The 22845-nt window shown below is 35.9% G+C and overlaps 1 protein-coding gene across 1 annotated transcript in view; it reads left to right on the top strand.

Annotated features, from left to right (window-relative positions):
- LOC129540400 (mitochondrial adenyl nucleotide antiporter SLC25A24-like) overlaps window positions 1-22845 on the top strand; it is a 66734-nt gene that overhangs the window by 35635 nt on the left and 8254 nt on the right. The window contains exon 5 of the mRNA XM_088834999.1: window positions 6968-7060. Coding sequence (XP_088691125.1) covers window positions 6968-7060 — 93 coding nt within the window. The remainder of the gene's footprint in view (window positions 1-6967; window positions 7061-22845) is intronic.

Genomic DNA, 22845 nt, shown 5'->3' with positions numbered 1-22845 from the left:
AAGAGTCGGACATGACTGAGCGACTTGACTTCTCAGGAGGCAGGTAAGGTGGTGTGGTATTCCCATCTCTTTAAGATTTTCCAGTTTGTTATGATCCACATAGTCAAAGGCTTTAGTGTTATCAATGAAGCAGAAGTGGAAGTTTTTCTGGAATTCTCTTGCTTTTTCCATGATCCAGTGGATGTTGACAGTTTGATCTCTGGTTCCTCTGCCTTTTTAAAATCCAGCTTGAACATCTGTAAGTTCATGGTTCGTGTACTGTTGAAGCCTAGCTTGGAGGATTTTGAGCATTACTTCGCTAGTATGTGAAATGAGTGCTAGCAGGTGAAATTAACTATACTTTGATAAAAAATAAATTTAAAAATCTTAAGTAAATCTGATTATTAATCAAGTTGGGGGAATCATTAAATAAGGAAAGGTCTTAAAAGTAGTGCACTAGTTTGTTAGGGTTGCCATAACAAAATATCACAGACTAGGTGGCTTATGTAAGAGAAGTTATTTTCTCACAGTTCTGGAGACCAGAAGTCCAAGTTCAAGGTTTCTCTGAGAACTCTATCCTTGGCTTGCAGATGGCCAGCTCCCTCTGCCCTCACATAGTTTCCTTTGTGTGCCAGCACATATGTATCCAAACTTCTACTTAAAAGGACACCAGCCATATTGGGATAGGGTCCACTCTGAATAAGGGTTTCCCCGGTGGCACAGTGGTAAAGAATTTGCCTGCCTATGCAGAAGACAAATAGACCTGGGTTTGATCAATGGGTTGGGAAGATCCCTTGGAGGAGGACATGGCAACCCACTCCAGTATTCTTGCCTGGAAAATTCCATGGAGAGGGGATCTTGGCAGCATGTATGAACACAAACACTTCACTCTTAATACCTAATGAAACTAACTTAATTGCCTCTTTAGAGACTTTATCTGTGAACAGTGACATTCTGAAGTCATGAGGGTTAGGGCTTCAACATTAGAATTTTGTTGGTGGGGGGACACAATTCAGCCCGTTAGAAGTAAACAATGGAATTGTCTAATATCTTTAGATTAGAATAATTATTTTGATATTTCAATACCTTTTAATCAGTCATTTAAAGCATGATCTGAGTTGCTTGTATATTTTTGAGATTAATTCTTTGTCAGTTGCTGGCATATTGAGTGCAGCACTTTCACAGCATCATCTTTCAAGACTTGAAATAGCTCAACTGGAATTCCATCACCTCCACTAGCTTTGTTAGTAGTGATTATTTTGTCTTTTAATTAGCATTTAGTACATTTGTATTTTAAGGTACTATTGCATGTTAAGTGGAGATCACATATTATATGAGATATGTTCATTATTTCTTCTATATTATCTTGTTAGTTATTATTCTTTATTTTTCTTTTAATGGTTACCTTGAAGACTGTGAATCTTTTGTTAATTACAGCCTACCTTAAATTAGTATTTTTACCAATTTCTAATATGTTTCACTTTTCATTTATACTGCGTCCTTTTATGCTACTGTTGTCATATATTTTACTAGAGCATATGTTTTAAACCCCATAAGACATTACTGTTTTAAAAATCAGCATTAATATATATGTTATTCTCTTTTTGTTTCTATTTCCTTTCCTGAATTTCCTTTCTTTCACTGAGGATTATACTGTTCTACTTAAAGAACTCCATTCAGAAGTTCTTTTAGTGGAGATCTGCTAGCAACAGATTCTCTTAGCTTTGTTTGTCTCTTTCTATGGCACATTAAAAGAATATTATTCCGATGTCTGTGAGTTCTGTAATTTTTGTTTAATAGTTAGCTATCAGTTTTATTGTTGCTCTTTTAAGATGCTGTATTTTTGTTCTTTCTAGATGTTTAAGATTTTTCTCTGTCTCTGGTTTTCAACAGTTTATTATGTGCCTAAAGTATCATTTGGGAGAAGGCAATGGCAAGCCACTCCAGTACTCTTGCCTAGAAAATCCCATGGACGGAGGAGCCTGATAGGCTGCAGTCCATGGGGTCGCACAGAGTCGGACACGACTGAAGTGACTTAGCAGCAGCAAAGTATCATTTAGGGATTCCCAGGTGGCTCAGTGTAATGAATCTGCCTGCTAATGCAGGAGACATGGGAGATACGAGTTCTGTCCCTGGGTTGGGAAGATTCCCTGGAGAAGGAAATGGCAACCCACTCCAATAACATTCTTGCTGGGAAAATCCCATGGACAGAGGAACCTGGCAGACGACAGTCCATGGGGTCACAAAGAATCAGACATGATTGAGTGACTGAACATGCACGCTAAATGTCATTTGCTTTATATTTATCCTCTTCGTGGTCTAAAAATATGCAATTTGATGGCTTTTGTCAGGTTTGGGAAAATTCTGAGGCAAAATTGTTTCAAATATTGCTCGATCCCATTGTTTCTCTTTTTCTGACATTCCAATTACATGTGTATTAGATTTTGTTCCTCATGTCTCATATATCTATTATGTTCTTTTCTGTATTTTCTGTTCCCCTCCATCCTCATATCTGTGCTTCAATCTGGGTGGGATTGTTTTTTCCTCTTGCTGAACCTATCTTCTGGAGTTCACTAATTCTATGTTTTGCAATGTCTAATCTGCTATTAAACTCATACATTGAAGTCTTAAGTATTTTTTTTTTTAATTTTAGGCTTTCTATTTTTTATTCTTAAAAAATAGATTCCAGATTTCTTGTGAAAGTCTCCACTTTTTTTCTAATTTCTTAAAAATATTAATCACAATTATTTTAAACTTAATATATGAATATTTTTATTGATTTTTTTCTTACTAGGTTTTCAGTTATTTGATTCTTTGTTAAAATACCATGCCTCGTTATTTTGAATTGAATGATGGCCATTTTGTATGAAAAATTGTAGGCTCTGGATAATGTTATTTTTCTCCAAATCGGGTTAAACTTTTTGGTAGGTAGCTACAGTATACATGGATCATCTAAATGTTTGCTGCTGCTGCTGTTAAGTCACTTCAGGTGGGTTGCTATTTCCTTCTCCAATGCATGAAAGTGAAAAGTGAAAGTGAAGTTGCTCAGTTGTGTCCGACTGTTAGCAACCCCATGGACTGCAGCCTACCAGGCTCCTCTGCACATGGGATTTTCCAGGCAAGAGTACTGGAGTGGGTTGCCATTGCCTTCTCCTCTAAATGTTTAGACTTTGTTAAAGGTGACCTATTTCAGCTTTGCCTTTTCTCCAAGGAACTCTTAGAGTATGGTCCTTTACCCCTAGACAGTGACTCTTCATGGGCATTATTTGAAAGCCTAGAGTGGTTATCACAGCCCCCAACCTTGTTGGACTTAAACTCCAACCTCTGTTATCCGGCACTGTGTTACTGCTAAGATTTTTTTCTTACACCGTTAGCCTTCCAGCTGCTCTTTTCTGCTGGCTTCATTGAAACTTCATTTTGTGCAGCTTTAGAGTTGGCAATGCTCCAAGGGAAAATTATACAGAGATTTTTTTGGACTCACTTCACTAACTCTGTTTCATGATTTTGCTCCTTAAATATCTGGCACTTCTGTCCTCAGTTCAGTAACATTGTTGTTTTCTCACTTGAACTCTATTCTCTGATGCTGAAAATAGCCAAATGGCCTAAGAAAAAACACCAGAGTGAATATAATGATTACTTCTATACTTTCCTTCTCTCAGTGATCTTGTCTTGCTTGCATTGACTGCTCTCAAACAGTGTTTTTATGTATTTGTGCATGCGTGTGAGTGCTAAGTCACTCCAGTCATGTCTGACTCTGCGATTCTATGGACTGTAGCCTGCCAGGCTCCTCTGTCCATGGGATTCTCCAGGCAAGAATACTGGAGTGGGTTGCCTTGCTCTCCTCCAGGGGATCTTCTCGACCCAGGAATTGAACCTGTATTTGGTTCATCTTTTAATAGTATTTTTATTTGAAGGGTTGACAGAATCTACTCTGTTATAACTGAAACGGAAAATCTTCCTTTGTTTTTTGAACATGTCCATATTCATTTTTTCTGGGCTCTTCTGTAATTTTTAGAAAATGATGTTTTCTGGTTGCTTATGTTTATACATTCCCTGCTCTCAAAAACCCATACTAAACTATTTTTCTTTTTAGTATTATACAGAGTAATGATATTTCAAAATCAGTATCTGAATCCTAGGCTCATCAGGGAATGTTAAAACTACTAAGTTAAATGGTATTGGGGAATAGTAAATTCACATAATGCCTAAGTATCATCTATTAGATTTCTTGCTAACTGCGAAAAGGAAAACAAACCTTGACAATGGAGAGAATGGATAGTCATCACTCTTACCAAGCAACCAAACTTGGTGTTGGTAGCAGTAAAAAAACACCCCTGATATATGTGCCTTCTGGTGTGATGTAATGTAATATGAAATGCATGACTTCTGATATGACGTACTCTTGCCAAAAAAATGTTTTACTGGCATTTGATTGTGCTTTCAGACCTAAGGGAAATATAGGGGATTGAGAAATAAGACACGTGATACTATTAAGAATCAATCAGACAAATCTAGAATGTGAAATATTCTATAAGACAATTGGCCTGGGCTCTTCAAAAAGTCATTGTCATAGAAACAATGGTAGTGGTAGGGGACTGGCACTAACTAATCTTGATTAAGAAATTAAAGAAATATAACAACCAAGTACAAGGAGTGAATTATGTTCAGATTTTAGCTTGGGAAAAAAACCTGTAAGTGACAACTTTTGGATAATTTGCAAAATTTGAATAAGGAGGTATTTAGTGATATTGGGAATTATTTTTAATTTTCAAAGGAATTGATCATAATACCATGGTTATGTGGGCTGATGTCCTTGTTTTTAGGAGATGTTTCAGTATTTAAGGAAGAAGTTTCATAGTGTCTGCAACTTACTTTCAAACGACATTCACACATTTATGCATATGTACAGAGAAGAGAAAAAGAGAGGCAAAAAATAAGTATGACAAAATGTCAGATTTAGAAACTAGGTGGTAATTATACAAATGTTCATTGTACAGCATTTTTGTAGTTTACAATTTTTATAATAATAAATTGGGGGGAAATCAATAGGGAAAATGGGCTCAATATTAGGGAAAAAGTAAGCATTTCTACATGGGCATCAGGCACATGAACAGATGCTCAAAATCTCTAATTATTAGAGAAATGCAAATCAAAACCACATGAGATACTGCTTCACATTGGCAAGTATGGCCAGTGGCCACCATTATAAAATATGCAAACAAAAAATGCTAGAGAAGTTGTGGAGAAAAGGAAACCCTCCTACAATGTTGGTAGGCGTATAAGATGGTGCAGCAACGATGGAGGTTCCTCAGAAAACTAAAAATAGAGTTGGTCCAGCTGTATGATTATTTTATTTTGGGGGGTGAGTGGTGAGAGGAAATGCTTAAACTAAAACTAAGAGTGAAAGACATTTTTTTCAGTTCTCTACTGCTTTTTACACTCAGCTGATTGCTGTATGATCCAGCAATTTGACTTTTGGGCATACATCCGGACAAAATTCAAAAAGATACATGCAGCAATATTCACAGTAGCCAGTTCATGGAAACAAGCTAAATGTTCGTTTACAGATGAGTGTATAAAGAAGATGTGGTGTATATATATGTATATATACACATATATACGTATATACACACGATAGAATATTACTCAACCTCCATAAAAAAGAATGAAATAATGCCACTTGCAGCAACATGGATGGACTGAGAAATGATCATACTAAGTCAGTTAAGTCAGAAAGAGAATGACAAATACCGTATTATATCACTTATATTTGGAATCTAAAATATGACACAAATGTACTTATCTATGAAACAGAAACAGATTCACAGACATAGATAGAGAACAGACTTGTGGTTGCCAAGGAGCAGGTGATGGAGGGAAGGAAGGGAGTTTGGGCTTAGCAGAGGCAAACTATTATATACAGAAAGGATAAACAACAAGATCCTACTGTGTAGCACAGGGAACATATTCAATATCCTGTGATAAAGCATAATGGAAAAGAATATAAAAAATGTATACATATGTATAACTGAATCACTTTGTTGTACAGCAGAAATTAACACAACATTGTAAATCAACTATACTTCAATTAAAAAAGTTTAAAACCACAGACAAAAAAAAGTAAGCATGTTCTCTACATTCCTTTACAAAAATATAGAATTTGAGAGAAATGTTATTAGCTTCTATTAAAAGAACACAAAAAATGCAGATAGTAATAGACTATTCTCCAAGAAATTCCGTGGCAAGTAAGTAGTTTCTAAAATTTCAAGGGACTTTTAAGATTTCAAAGGAATCATTTTATTTTGGGGGGTGGGTGGTGAGAGGAAATGCTTAAACTAAAACTTAAGAGTGAAAGACATTTTTTTCAGTTCTCTACTGCTTTTTACACTCAGCTATGCCAATTTGAGAAAAATGATGTAAGATTAGGGAGAAAAATGCTAACTAGAGAGTTTGAAATGTTGCCAAGTACTACGCAGCAATGTGCAATGCACGTGAGGTTTGAGTAAGGAAAAAGAAACATTGGTCTCTGCTCTTATGGAACTGGTAACCCTATAGGGAAGATGGCTGTTAATTAAAAATTCACACATATAAACTTTGATAAGAGCTACAAAAGAAAAGTGAAGTTCTCTAAAGACTGTATGGGGAGGGTGGAATCTAAGGTAGATCTGAAAGACTTCCTCCTGGAAGTGTTGCTTAGACTGAGAACTGAAGGCTGAAGTGGGGTAAAATAGGCAACGGTGGGGGCAGTTACTTTTAAGCAAAGGGAAAAGCCAGTGTACTAGTTTGAAGAGGGAAGAAGCAAAAAGACAATTGAGAAACTGAATAGGATGTGAGGCTGGAGTGCAGAAAGCAAGGTAGTGGTTAACAAGTTAGGTGGGAGATGGAAACAGAGGTCGCAGCATACTATATTTAAGCATAATGGAAAATTACTGAAGCAGGACAGTAACATAATCAGATTCGCATCATTAATGGTTCTCTCTGGTTAAAGCATGCAGAAAAAAATGAAGGGGGTGATTACACCAATACTTTAGAGAAGAATGATGGTAGTTTGAAGGCTGGAGGCATGTCAGTGGACATGGAAGTAAGTGGATGGATTTGAGAGATATTTAGAGGGTAAAATTGATGGGCACTGGTTTGGATATGTAACATGAGGGAAATGTCATGGATGCCTTTCAGATTTCCAGTTTCAACAGCTAGATGAATGGTGGAATCATTCCCTGAGAAAAATATCAAGTGAGAAACACATTTGAGTTTGTTTCTGATTTTGAGATGTTCTTAAGGCATGAGATACTGAATCAGATACCTCTGTATGTCTGGATAGTCTTTAAAAATTATAAGTCTATGATAATTACAAGTAAATTTCACTTCCAGTGGACATAATTTGCTCCTAAAATGAAAGAAAATTAAATAGAAATGAGCATCAAATCTTCCCATTAGTCTCTGATTATGTACATAATACTATGAATCAGAGATGTTTCTTTGGGACTGCTTGTGAAATAATCTAATTAATTGTATTTTATTATCTATTTTAGCATGTTTTGCCTGAGTCAGTGTTTGAAAGAAAGCTAAAACATCAAATTAACTTGATTTTTCCCTTCCCTTTCATTTTCTAGGAGTTCCACAGCTAAATATGATTAGTGTCTTTTATAAAATTTATAAAAGACAAGGAGTACAGGATTTTTCAGAGGCATGACTCCAACTTTCTCAAAGTTGTTTCCTTCAGTTTGCATAAACCGTATGGTTTACGAATCAGTAAAACCACTCTTGGGAATAGCATAAAAATGAAGTTCTGAACTGTCATTTTATGTACATTTATAAGCATGAAAATGTCTTTGCTTTCTCATTAAACTTCAAGAGGTCTGTATTAAAATATGATGTATCTGTTTTCCAAAAAGATAAACATATAAATTAGACTTAAATATTAAATTTTAATTTTATGTAAACCAGAATTAAAGTTTATTAAGTTCTTTATGAATTAAGATGTTTAATTTTCATAAAATCCATTTAAGCTTCTCAACAGTTTAATGAACACTCAACAGAAACTTGCATTTAAGTGGATTAAAATGCAATTTATATTACCAAATATAACATAATTATATTATTAACCTAATATAATTTTGTGTCATAGAATAAAATTGGAATATTTTGAAGTTTTTCAGCATTTTATACTTTATAGATTAAAAAGTCAACATTGTTTTACATACATACTGTAAATCTGTCTGAAAGTATTAAAGAAAACCAAGGCATTAAAAATTATAAGTTATAATTAATAGGAAAACAGTGATGCTTGAGCTTCATTTCCTTCTTCAGACTGAATAAAACAAAATAAAAAGTCCTACATAGAATTCCATGGCATCAGAATACCTCAGTGTTCTAATGGAATACTTGTGACCTACTGCTCCCTTACTGAGCACTTTTTTTTTTTAATTTACTGAGCACTCTTATTAATGGATACAGACAATTTTAGCTTACTCTTGATTGTCAATATTGTCAAATATTACAAGAAAGTTATCATTGTAAACAAAGTAAATCAGAAGAGCTTGAGAGCCCTTGTAGTTGAATTTATGTTTTTTTTTTTAAGGCAATGAGTTATGGATTACAAAATGAGCTAATATATATTTCCTGGGGCTTCCCTGGTGGCTCAGAGGTTAAAGCATCTGCATGCAATGCAGGAGACCTGGGTTCAATCCCTGGGTGGGGAAGATCCCCTGGAGAAGGAAATGGCAACCCACTCCAGTATTCTTGCCCGGAGAATCCCATGGACAGGGGAGCCTGGTGGGCTACAGTCCACAGGGTCACAACGATTTCACTTTCACTTTCATCCTTTATACTGCGTTTTAAAGTTCAATTCAAGAATAAAGAAAGGTTAGTGCAGTATGGAGATTTCTTAAAAAAGTAAAAATGGAGTTGCCATATGATCCAGCAATCCCACTCTTGGGCATATATTCAGAGAAAACTCTAATTCAAAAAGATACATACACTCTAATGTCGATTAGACAGATGTTCTAATGTTCCTACCAGCAGACAAAGACAAATATCCTGTGATATCACTTATATGTGGAATCTAAAAAAATGATATGAATGAACTTATTTACAAAATAGAAACAGACTCACAGACATAGAAAACAAATTCATGATTACCAAAAGGAAAACGGGTGAAAAGATAAATTAGGAGTTTGGGACTAACAAATATACACTACTGTATATAAACTAGTGCAGGGAACTATATTCAATATCCTGTAATAAACCATAAAGGATAAGAATATGAAAGAAATCACTTTCATATTCTTATTTATGATAAATAAGAAATAACTAAATCACTTTGCTATACACCAGAAACTAATACAACATGGTAAATAAACTATACTTCAATTTAAAAAAAAGAATAAAGAAAGGTGACTGGAAATCCGCCCCCTTTGAAAATTAAACTTATGTGAAACATGAATTGTATTCTTATTTTCCCTTTGGTCATTCTGTATTTTGCTTTTTCTTAATTTCTGTTGAAAGAGAATAGGCCAAAGATATTTTAAGATTTGTATGCATAACTGCATTTTAAAGACAAAATTGACTCTAAAATTGTGATTTAATGAAATATAAACTACACAGTATGGTTTATATTATAACCAGTAACTAGTAACTGTTGGATCAACAAATACATACTCTTTTCAAGTGTTTTACAGGACACAGATATTTCTGTCATTTTATAGATTATAGATTTTCATTACCCTAACTTAAAATTGTCTAACTTTTCAAGGTTATTAACATTTAGTTAAAACCTGCTGTTACTGTGAAGAGTATTAAAACTCAAAAGGATGATTGATATTGTTTTTTTCTGTTAGATGGCGTGATTTAATTTTCTGTGAAATTAGAGGAATTTAACATCCTTATTATAGGATAAGGATAGGCTCCTTGAGATAGGGCACTTAATAATCTAGTAATGATTGAATTAAGTTGTTAAGTTAAATTTCCTAAAAATGAAAATTAATATAAATACACAAAGAACATAAATATGAGTAAGAGAAAGAAGCCATTTTTTAGTCATAGTCTCAATTTTTCTTAATAGAATTTATTAATAGAAGGATTCTAATCAAGAATCCAGCTTCTAAAATTCACATAAACAACTCTGTGGGAGAGGGCGAGGGTGGGATGATTTGGGAGAATGGCATTGAAACATGTATATTATCATATGTGAAACGAATCGCCAGTCCAGGTTCGAAGCATGATACAGGATGCTCGGGACTGGTGTACTGGGATGAACCAGAGGGATGGGATGGGGAGGGAGGAGGGAGGGGGGTTCAAGATGGGAACATATGTACACCTGGGGCAGATTCATGTCAGTGTATGGCAAAACCAATACAATAATGTAAAGTAATTAGCCTCCAAGTAAAATAAATAAATTAAAAAAAAGAAAAAATAAAATATACACACAACTGTATGTAAAATAATCAACAAGGACCTACTGTATATCACAGGGAACTACATTCAATATCTTAACAATAACTGATAATAGAAGAGAATGTAAAAAAAAATTTCTAAACATAGTTTTATATATACATATAGCTGAATCATTTCGCTGTACGTATGAACCTAACAGTTCATGTACAGTTGATAAAGTATATCAACTTTATTTCAATAAAAATTGAAAGCAAAAATAAATAAAATAAAGCAAGTGCCTTATGTGAAATTAATATGGCACTATGCTTCTGTAACTAAAAACTGCTAGAAATTGAGGTTTTTTAAGTGACCTTTTCTTCTAAAATATAGAGGAAAAAAATAAATGTCAAGCTGGATCCCTTAATAACCCTACAGATTATAAAGATCAGGTATTGATTTAAAACAATGACATATGGCAAAATAAATTCTTCAATAGATCTGAAGAATTTAAAGTATTTTGCCATAATTTTTTCCTCTATATTTTAGAATAATATTTATGAATGGCAGCATGGCATATTAATTGGAACTGTTGTTATGTGCATTCCATATTCCTGGATTTGAATAAATGGTCTGTCTGATTTTAACCTGTGAGCTTATGTATCTTCCCTTTATTTTATTAATATAGCTAGAAATATTTCTACATACTATATGCAACACAATTAATATATAAAAATTATATATGACTATAACCAACATTTTAATAACTATGCTGCTGCTGCTGCTAAGTCACTTCAGTCGTGTCTGATTCTGTGTGACCCCATAGACGGAAGCCCACCAGGCTCCCCGTCTAAATGGGATATAATTTTCAAAATTGTGAATCACTATGTTGTACATCTAAAACTGATACAATATTATAAATTTCTATCTCAATTAAAAAAAAAAGGTTATATGTGGACATGAAAAGTATAACCCCAGTCTGGTCAAAACAGGTTTAATCCCATTAGGTTGTCTATAAAGACAAGGAAAACAGAAAATGAGAAAGTGGATCTACTCTGCCAAGGACTATAAGAAATCATTGAATTGGTTTCTGAAGAGCTCTTGGAGTAAAGGAAAAAAATGTAATAAATAAATCTTCCATAGGCAAGCATGTGTTTTATTCCCCTTAACCATAAAGTAAGACAATAAATAGTCACATGTATGTATGTATGCATAGATATGGATGCCAACGTGCTATATACCTACACACACGCATACATGCATAAATATGATACACACAACACACACACATATATACAAATCACAATTTTTCAAGCATCAGAATTGAAGGGGAGGGATAGGTAGATATAAAATGTTAATATAGTAGTTAAGTATTTGAGTACTCACAATGTGATAGGTGTTACAGAAAACATACGTTGTCTTCCTGTTTAATATACAGAAGCCAAAACACTCCTCCTTCTCTTGTTACTAATAAGATAAATAAGAAACACTACCAGACCTGCCATTTAATTCAAGATTGCCACAGGTACAAATTCCCTCAGAAATCTTGACTGTGTCTATGAATTTCCTCAATTAGCACTAGGTCTTTGTTAGATAGTAGAAATTTGGTTTATGTTCTCTATCCTTGATACAGATATTCAAACATCAACTTAAATTGTGGGTTGTTTATGAAAATATTAATATTATCAAAACATGAAAATTTAAAATGGGAACAGTTATTGTTGAATTAAGATCTTTTATTTCCTGAATGCTCCCATGATCAGGTTTGCCAGTCTGAGTAAAAAAAGGACAATTGGTTCCATCTTTAAGTATATATATAAGGGGAACTTTCTGATTCAGGAACTGAACTAGAGTCTCTTACATCTCCTGCATTGGTAGGCAGGTTCTTTACCACCAGTGCTGCCTGGCAAGCCCCATACATAAATATATAGCTCAGTTGTTTCTGTTATGTCTGACTCTTTGCGACCCTATGAACTGTAGCCTACCAGGCTCCTCTGTCCATGGGATTCTCCAGGCAAGAATACTGGAGTGGGTTGCCATGCCCTCCTCCAGGGGATCTTCCCCACCCAGGGATTGAATCCATGTCTCCTGCATAACAGGTGGATTCTTTACTGCTGGGCCACCAGGGAAGCCCATATATATAAAAACATACTTAATAATTAAATATGTAGCATTTCACAAAGAAAATAATAAATCAGTCATGTACTCGCCGTACTATTTGACTGTCATTTTTGCTTCAAACAGTAGCTTTCATTTTCTCCTCTCTTGAGAAGTTATCCTTATCTTCAAGTTAGTGTTTCATTCCCATGCATATTTTTAATATTTTTCTGTATATGAATGTATCCATAACCATTTAATATATTGTATGCATTGTCTAAAATTTGCTTTCACTCAAAATTGTTAGATTTATCTATGCTGATATGCATAATTTCATTCATTTCTACTCCTATATGGCATTCCCCCATATATATAAATGTGAATATATTTATCTAATTTTCTACTGATAGGAAATTGTGTTGTGTTAATTCAAATGAAAAACAGATTCTCAAACTATAATAGTCAAAATATTAATATTGTAATATTTTAAATTTAAAATTTTAATTTAAAAAATTTAAATATTTTTTAAAAATTTATTTAATTGGAGGCTAATTACTTTACAATATTGTAGTGGATTTGCCATACATTGACATGAATCAGCCATGGGTGTACATGTGTTCCTCATCCTGAATCCCCCTCCCACTCCCTTCCCCATCCCATCCCTCTGGGTTATCCCAGTGTACCAGCCCCGAGCACCCTGTCTCATGCATGGGACCTGGACTGGCGATCTGTTTCACATATGATAATATATGTGTTTCAATGCTATTCTCTCAAATCATCCCACACTTGTCTTCTCCCACAGAGTCCAAAAGGCTGTTCTGTGTCTCTTTTGCTATCTCACATATAGGGTTATCGTTACCATCTTTCTAAATTCCATATATATACATTAATATACTGTATTGGTGTTTTTCTTTCTGACTTACTTCAATCTGTATAATAGGCTCCAGTTTCATCCACCTCATTAGAACTGATTCAAATGTATTCTTTTTAATGGCTGAGTAATATTTGAGTAATATTCCATGTATATACGTACCACAGCTTTCTTATCCATTCATCTGCCAATGGAAATCTAGGTTGCTTCCATGTCCTGGCTATTATGAACAGTGCTGTGATGAACATTGGGATACATGTGTGTTTTTCAATTCTGGTTTCCTTGGTGTGTATGCCCAGCAGTGGGATTGCTGGGTCATATGGCAGCTCTATTTCCAGTTTTTAAAGGAATCTGCACACTGTTCTCCATAGTGGCTGTACTAGTTTGCATTCCCACCAACAGTGTAAGAGGGTTCCCTTTTCTCCACACCCTCTCCAGCATTTATTGTTTGCAGACTCTTGGATAGCAGCCATTCTGACCGGCGTTAGATGGTACCTCATTGTGGTTTTGATTTGCACTTCTCTGATAATGAGTGATGTTCAGTATCTTTTCATGTTTGTTAGCCATCTGCATGTCTTCTTTGGAGAAATGTCTGTTTAGTTCTTTGGCCCATTTTTTGATTGGGTCATTTCTTTTTCTGGAATTGAGCTGCAGGAGCTGCTTGTATATTTTTGAGATTCATTTTTTATCAGTTGCTTTGTTTGCTATTATTTTCTCCCATTCTGAAGGCTGTCTTTTCACCTTGCTTATAGTTTCCTTCATCGGGCAAAAGCTTTTAAGTTTAATTAGGTCCCATTTGTTTATTTCTACTTTTATTTCCATTACTCTGGGAGGTGGATCATAGAGGATCCTGCTGTGATTTATGTCGGAGAGTGTTTTGCCTATGCTTTCCTCTAAGAGCTTTATAGTTTCTGATCTTACATTTAGATCTTTAATCCATTTTAAATTTATTTTTGTGTATGGTGTTAAAAAGTGTTCTAGTTTCATTCTTTTACAAGTGGTTGACCAGTTTTCCCAGCACCACGTGTTAAAGATATCATCTTTTCTCCATTGTATATTCTTACTTCCTTTGTCAAAGATAAGGTGTCCAAAGGTGCGTGGATTTATTTCTGGGCTTTTTATTTTGTTCCATTGATCTATATTTCTGTCTTTGTGCCAGTACCATACTGTCTGATGACTGTAGCTTTGTGGTATAGCCTGAAGTCAGGCAGGTTGATTCCTCCAGTTCCATTCTTCTTTCTCAAGAATGCTTTGGCTATTCGAGGTTTTTTGTATTTCCATACAAATTGTGAAATTATTTGTTCTAGCTCTGTGAAAAATACCGTTGGTAGCTTGAAAGGGATTGCATTGAGACTGTAGATTGCTTTGGGTAATATACTCATGTTCATTATATTGATTCTTTCAACCCATGAACATTGTATATTTCTCCATCTATTTGTGTCCTCTTTGATTTCTTTCATCGTGTTTTATAGTTTTCTATATATAGGTCTTTTGTTTCTTTAGGTAGATATATTCCTAAGTATTTTATTCTTTTCGTGCAATGGTGAATGGAATTATTTCCTTAATTTCGCTTTCTGTTTTCTCATTGTTAGCACAAGGGATTTCTGTGTGTTAATTTTATATCCTGCAACTTTACTATATTCATTGATTAGCTCTAGTAATTTTCTGATGGAGTCTTTAGGATCATGTCATCTGCAAATAGTGAGAGTTTTACTTTTTCTTTCCCAATCTGGATTCCTTTTATTTCTTTTTCGGCTCTTATTGCTGTGGCCAAAACGTCCAAAACTATGTTGAATAGTAGTGGTGAGAGTGGGCACCCTTTTCTTGTTCCTGACTTTAGGGGAAATGCTTTCAGTTTCTCACCATTGAGGATAATGTTTGCTGTGGGTTTGTCATATATCGCTTTTATTATGTTGAGTATGTTCCTTCTATTCCTGCTTTCTGGAGGGTTTTTATCATAAATAGATGTTGAATTTTGTCAAAGGCTTTCTCTGCATCTACTGAGATACTCATATGGTTTTTATCTTTCAATTTGTTAATGTGGTGTATTAGGTTGATTGATTTGTGGATATTGAAGAATCCTTGCACCCCTGGGATAAAGCCCACTAGGTCATGATGTATGATCTTTTTAATATGTTGTTGGATTCTGTTTGCTAAAATTTTGTTAAGGAATTTTGCATCTATGTTCATCAGTGATACTGGTCTGTAGTTTTCGTTTTTTGTGGCATCTTTGTCAGGTTTTGGTATTAAGGTTATGGTAGCCTCATAGAATGAGTTTGGAAGTTTATCTTCCTCTGCAGTTTTCTGGAAGAGTTTGAGTAGGATAGGTGTTAGCTCTTCTCTAAATTTTTGGTAGAATTCAGCTGTGAAGCCCTCTGGTCCTGGGCTTTTGTTTACTGGAAGATTTCTGAATACAGTTTCAATTTACATATTTGTGATGGGTCTGTTAAGATTTCCTATTTCTTCCTGGTTCAGTTTTGGAAAGTTGTACTTTTACATATTTTGGAGCTCCTATGTTGGGTACATATATATTTATAACTATTATATCTTCTTCTTGGACTGATCCTTTGATCATTATGTAGTGTCTTTCTTTGTCTCTTTTCACAGCCTTTATTTAAGGTCTATTTTATCTGATAAGAGTATTGCTACTGGTTTATTTTGGTCTCTATTTGTGTGGAATATCTTTTTCCAGCCCTTCACTTTCAGTCTGTGTATGTCCCTTGTTTTGAGGTGGGTCTCTTGTAGACAGCATATATAGGGGTCTTGTTTTTTATCCATTCAGCCAGTCTTTGTTTTTTGGCTGGGGCATTCAACCCATTTACATTTAAGGTAATTATTGATAAGTATGATCCCGTTGCCATTTATTTTGTTGTTTTGGGTTCACATTTATACATTCTTTTTGTGTTTCCTGTCTAGAGAAGATCCTTTAGCATTTGTTGGAGAGCTGCTTTGGTGGTGCTGAATTATCTCAGCTTTTGCTTCTCTGTAAAGCTTTTGATTTCTCCTTCATATCTGAATGAGATTCTTGCTGGGTACAGTAATCTGGGTTGTAGATTTTTCTCTTTCATCACCTTAAGTATGTCCTGCCATTCCCTTCTGGCCTGAAGAGTTTCTATTGAAAGATCAGCTGTTATCCTTTTGGGAATCCCCTTGTGTGTTATTTGTTGATTTTCCCTTGCTGCTTTTAATATTTGTTCTTTGTGTTTGATCTTTGTTAATTTGATTAATATGTGTTTTGGGGTGTTTAGCCTTGGGTTTATCCTGTTTGGGACTCTCTGGGTTTCTTGGACTTGGGTGACTATTTCCTTCCTCATTTTAGGGAAGTTTTCAACTATTATCTCCTCAAGTATTCTCTCATGGTCTTTCTTCTTGTCTTCTTCTTCTGGGACTCTTATGATTTGAATGTTGGGGTGTTTCACATTGTCCCAGAGGTCTCTGAGGTTGTCCTCATTTCCTTTAATTCTTTTTTCTTTTTTCCTCTCTGCTTCATTTATTTCTACCATTCTATCTTCTATCTCACGTATCCTATCTTCTGCCTCTTTTATTCTGCTGTTGGTTCCCTCCAGAGTGTTTTTTTATCTCATTTATTGCATTATTCATTATATATTGACTCTTTTTTATTTCTTCTAGGTCCTTGTTAAACATTTCTTGCATCTTCTCAATCCTTGTCTCCAGACTATTTATCTGTAAGTCCATTTTGTTTTCAAGATTTTGGATCATTTTCACTATCACTGTTTGGAATTTTTTATCAGGTAGATTCCCTATCTATTCCTCTTTTGTTTGGTTTGGTGGGCATTTATCCTGTTCTTTTACCTGCTGAATATTTCTCTGCCTTTTCATTTTGTTTCGATTGCTGTGTTTGGGGTGGCCTTTCCATATTCTGGTAGTTTGTGGTTCCTCTTTATTGTGGAAGTTCCTCACTGTGGGTGGGGCTGGACGAGTGGCTTGTCAAGGTTTCCTGGTTAGGGAAGCTTGTGTCGGTTTTCTGGTGGGTGGAGCTTGATTTCTTCTCTCTGGAGTGCAGTGAAGTGTCCAGTAATGAGTTTGAGATGTCAATGGGTTTGGAGTGGCTTTGGGCAGCCTGTATATTGAAGCTCAGGGCTATGTTCCTGTGTTGCTGGAGAATTTGTGTGGTATGTCTTTCTCTGGAACTTGTTGGCCCTTGGGTGGTGCTTGGTTTCAGTGTAGGTATGGAGGTGTTTGATGAGCTCCTATCGATTAATGTTCCCTGGAGTCAGGAGTTCTCTGGTGTTCTCAGGATTTGGACTTAAGCCTTCTGCCTCTGGTTTTCAGTCTTATTCTTACAGTAGCATCAAGAGTTCTCCATGTATACAGCACTGATGATAATACATCTAGGTTAATGATGAAAAGTTTCTCCACAGTGAGGATACCTGGAGAGGTACACAGAGTTACCTGGAGAAGAGAAGAGGGAGGAGGGAGACAGAGGTGACCAGGAGGAGAAGAGGGGGAATCAAAAGGGGAGAGAGCAAGCTAGCCAGTAATAACTGCCCTATGTGCTCTCCACAGTCTGGACCCCTCAGAGATGTTCACGGAGTTACACAGAGAAGAGGAGGGGGAGGAAGGGGACGGAGGTGGCCAGGAGGATAAAGGGGGGAATCAAAAGGAGCGAGAAAGATCCAGTAATCAGTTCCCTAAGTGTTCTCCACAGCCCAGAACACAGAAAGAGATTCACAGGGTTGGGTAGAGAAAAGAACAGGGAGGGAGGAGATAGTGGCGACCTGGGGGAGTAAAAGGAGAGTCCAAAGTTGGAGAGAGCAATCTAGCCAGTAATCTCGCTCCCAAGTAAAAATGGGCACTGAAGATTGGATTCTTAAAGGTACAAAATTGATAACAAATACCAAAAAGCAAAGATTAAAAATCTAGAGTAGAGGTTAGATTCTCAAAAATACAATATTAAAGAAAAAAACAAAGTCACAGAAATTATATATATATAATATATATATATATATGAAGTTTGCCTTAAAAATAGGGTCTTTTTTTTTGCAAAGTAATAGTAAGTTATAAAAATGAAAATTAAAGAAGTAATAGAGGACTTAACAATAAAAAATTTTTTTTTAATTTAAAAAATGATAATAGTAAAAATAGATCTAGGACTTTCTCTGGTGTTGTTGTGGACAGTGTGTGGTCAGTTCATTTTCAGATAGTTCCTTGATCCGACTTACACTTCTCAAGATCTATAGGCCCCTTCCTATGTAGTCGGTGCTAACTGCAGGGTTTTAATCTATTGCACCTGTCACTTCCAAGGCAGTTCCCTCTGTTTATTTTAGCTTTTTCTGTTTGTTGGCCTCTTCAGTGTCTAATTTCTGCCCTGACACAAGGGGGCAGTGGTGGTCACTTTTTTAGGCTTACTTGTTCAGTCGTGCTGTGGGGAGGGAGGAACATTGCAAACAAATATCACTGGTGTGTGTGGGGAGTGCTTGCAGTGTCTCAGCCACACTGGGTTTGCCCCCGCTCACAGCATGTGTGCTTTCCCTGTCTATACTGTTAAGGCTCTAGGTTGCTCTGCCAGGAACTGTCTGAGGTGGGCCCTGGGTTGCATGCACTTCCCAGGTCTAAGCCGCTCAGGTTCAGGTTCTTGGGTACTCCACAAGGGCACAGACTTGGTCGGACTTGTGTTTTGTGCCCTTTTCAGGTCCAAGCGGCTCAGGTGACTAGGTGCTTGGTGAGAGCAGTCGCCCCCAGTTGGGGGCTGCGACTGATCACCTCCCCTGTCTTGGCCACTTGGTTTTCTGGGTGTACAACCGGCACGCTTTTTCAGGTATACCATGTGTCTCTTCTGGGGAGCTGATCTCAGGCTGTGACCCTCCCAGCAGATGTTGGGCATCCAGAATCCCAAGAAATCTTGGTTAGCAATGAAGCCTGCTTGCAGTTTGGTAGATGATGCCTCTCTCGGGCCACAATTGCCCCCTTCTGGCTCTGGCTGCCCTTGCCTGCCTGTCTCAGCAGGGGATGGGCCATCCGCAGCTGGCTAGCTCTGCTCAGTCCTTTGTTCTGTGAGTGGGCCTGGCAATGTCTTAGGTGAGGGCTTTTTGCGGGATAGCTACCCCACAGCCTGGGTTGCTATCTCTAGTTAGTTCCCTCAGATTGCCCTCTAGGCATTCATGCCTGGTCCTTACTCTAAGCAATGCAGCCCATGCCTCCCTGTCCAGTCCCCACTTGCTAGTGGCGGGTGCAAGCGTCTGTGCTGCTTCTCCTCTGGGAGTTGCCGTTAGGCATGCAATCTATGAGTTTTAATTATTTATTTATTTTTCCTCCTGTTTATGTTGCCCTCTGAGGTTCCAAGGCTTGCCACAAACTCAACGGTGAGGGTGTTTCCTGGTGTTTGGTAACTTCTCTCTTTCTAAGATTCCCTTCCCAGGACGGATCTCCATCCCTACCTCTTTTGCCTCTCTTTTTACCTTTTATATTTTCCCCTACCTCCTTTCAAAGACAATGGGCTGCCTTTCTGGGTGCCTGATGTCCTCTGCCAGCATTCAGAAGTTGTTTTGTGGAATTTGCTCAGTGTTCAAATGTTCTTTCATGAATTTGTGGGGGAGAGAGTGGTCTCCCTGTCCTATTCCTCCGCCATCTTAGGACCACCCCTGTAGACGTTTTAATGATGACCATTCTAACCAAGTGCGAGGTGATACCTCATTGTAGTTTTGATTTGAAATTTCTCTAATAATTAGCGATATTATCTTTTCATGTGCTTTTTGGCCATGAAAATGTCTTCTTTAGAGAAATGTCTATTTAGATCTTATGTCCATTTTTTGGGGGGTGATATTGAGCTGCATGAGCTGTTCATATATTTTTGAGATTAATGCCTATCAGTTGCATCATTTGCAAATATTTTCTCCCATTCTGTGGATTATCTTTTCCTTTTGCTGTGCAAGTTTTTAGGTTTAATTAGGTAGCATTTTATTTTTGTTCTTATTTTCGTTATTCTAAGAGGTGGATCAAGAGAGATATTGCTGCAATTTATATCAGAGAGTGTTCTACATATGATTTTCTCTTAAGATTTTATAGTATCCAGCTTTCCATTTTGAGTTTATTTTTGTGTATGTTGTCCTGACTTCATTCTTTTATATGTATCTGTCTCGTTTTCCTAGCACCCCCTGTTGAAGAGTCTGTCTTTTCTTCATTTTACATTCTTTCCTCGTTTGTCATAGATTGGTTGACAAGAGGTGCATGGCTTTATCTCTGGGCTTTCCATCTTGTTCCATTGATCTGTATTTCTGTTTTGTACCAGAGCCATACTGTTTTGATGACTGTAGCCTTTTAGTATAGTTTGAAGCCAGGGAGCCTGATTCCTCCAGCTCTATTTTGCTCTCTCTAGAGTGCTTTGACTATTTGGGGTCTTTTGTTACCATACAAATTAAAAAGATTTTTGTTCAATTCTGTGAAAAATGTCTCTGGGAATTTGATAGAGATCGCATTGAATCTGTAGATTGCTTTGGGTAGTATAATCATTTTGACAATATTTATTCTTCCAGCCCAAGAACATGGTTTTTCTCTGTTTTTTTCAAATTTAGTTTATTTCATCAGCATCTTATAGTTTTCAGAGTACATGTCTTTTTGCCTCTTTGGTAGATGTATTCCTAGGTATTTTATTCTTTTTGATGTAATGTAACATGGGATTGTTTTCTTAATTTCTCTTTCTGATCTTTTGTTGCTAGTGTATAGGAATTCAACTTTTTTTATCCAGCAACTTTACCAAATTTATTGATGAGGTCTAGTAGTTTTCTGGCAGCATCTTTAGGACTTTCTATGTGTAGTATCATATCATTTGCAAACAGTATCAGTTTAACTTCTTCTTTTCCAATTTGGATTCCTTTTATTTCATTTTCCTCTCTGATCATCATGGATAGGACATCCAGACTCTGTTGAATAAAAGCAGTGAGAATGGATATTCTTGTCCTGCTCTTAATCTTAGAGGAAATGCTTTCAGTTTCTCACTGCTGAGAATGATGTTACCTGTGGGTTTGTCATTTGTGGTCTTTATTAAGTTGAAGTTCGTTTTCTCTATTCCCACTTTCTGGAGAGTTTAGGTGTTGAGTTTTGTCAAAAGCTTTTTCTGAATCTATGACATTATCATACATTTTTTATTTTCAATTTGATAATGTGGTGTATCACATTGATTGATTTGTATATATTGAAGAATCCTTGCATCCCTGGGGTAAATTCCACTTGATCATGGTATATGATTTTTTTTAATGTGATGTTTAATTCAATTTTCTAAATCTTCTTAAGAATTTTTTGTGGGTATGTTCATCAGTGATATTGGCCTTTAATTTTCTCTTTTTGTGTGTGGTTTCTTTATCTGGTTTTAGTATCAGGGTGAGAGTGGCCTCATAGAATGAATTTGGGAGTGTTTCTTCCTCTGAAGTTTTTGGAAATAGTTTCAGAAGGATAGGTGTTATCTCGTCTCCAAATATTTGATAGAATTCACCTGTGAAGCCATATAGTTCTGAACTTTTGTTGGTTGGAAGTTTTTAAATCATATTTTCCACTTCAATACTTGTGATTGGTCTATTCATATTTTCTGTTTCTTCTGATTCAGTCTTACCAGTTTGTACTTGTCTAAGAATTTGTCCATTTTTCCTAGGTTGTCCACTTCATTGGCATATAGTTGCTTGTAGTAGTCTCTTATAATCCTTTGTATTTCTGTGGTGTCATTTGAAACTTATCTTTTTTTCATTTCTAATTTTATTAATTTGAACCCTTTCCCCTTTTTTCTTGCTGAGTCTGGCTAAAGGTTTATCAATGTTGTTTATCTTTTCAAAGAACTAGCTTTTAGTTTTAGGTTAGGTTGTTCATTTGAGAGTTTTCTTGTTTCCTAAGGTAAGATTGTTCTGCTATAAACTTCCTTCTTAGAACTGCCTTTGCTGTGTCCCGTGGGTTTTGGGTTCTGAGGTTTTCATTGTCATTTGTCTCTAGGTAATTTTTTAATTTTGCTTTCAATTTCTTCAGTGATCCATTGATTGTTTAGTAACATATTGTTTAGCCTCCAAGTGTTTGTGTTTTTTACAGTTTTTTTCTTGTAATTATTTCTAATCTCATAGCATTGTGGTCAGAAAAAATGCTTGAAATGATTTCAGTTTTCTTAAATTTACTGAGGCTTGATTTGTGGCTCAACATGTGATCTGGATAATGTTCCATGTGCATGTTAGAAGAAAGTGTATTCTGTTGCTTTCAGATGGGATGTTCTATAAATATAAATTAAGTTCATCTGGTCTAAGCTATCATTTAAGGCTTGCGTGTCCTTACTGATTTTCTGTCTGAATGATCTTTCCCTTATGCTTTCTTCTGGTTAGTTTGACAGTTTCAGATCTTACATTTTAAGTCTTTAATCCATTTTGATTAATTTTTGTGAGTAATCTAAGACAGTGGTCCAATTTAATTCTGCTACATGTGGTTAGCCAGTTTTCCTGACGCTGTTTAGGAGACTATTCTTTCCTTATTGAGTGTTCTTGTCAAATATGAGCTGATAAGAAATGATTGTAAATCTTTATAGAAATGATTTATAA

The sequence above is a fragment of the Moschus berezovskii genome, chromosome 4 (assembly GCF_049115385.1).
Source record: "Moschus berezovskii isolate FMDL1 chromosome 4, NW_MosBer_1.0, whole genome shotgun sequence".
Taxonomy (NCBI): Eukaryota; Metazoa; Chordata; class Mammalia; order Artiodactyla; family Moschidae; genus Moschus; species Moschus berezovskii.
This window is presented reverse-complemented; position numbering and strand designations above follow the sequence as displayed.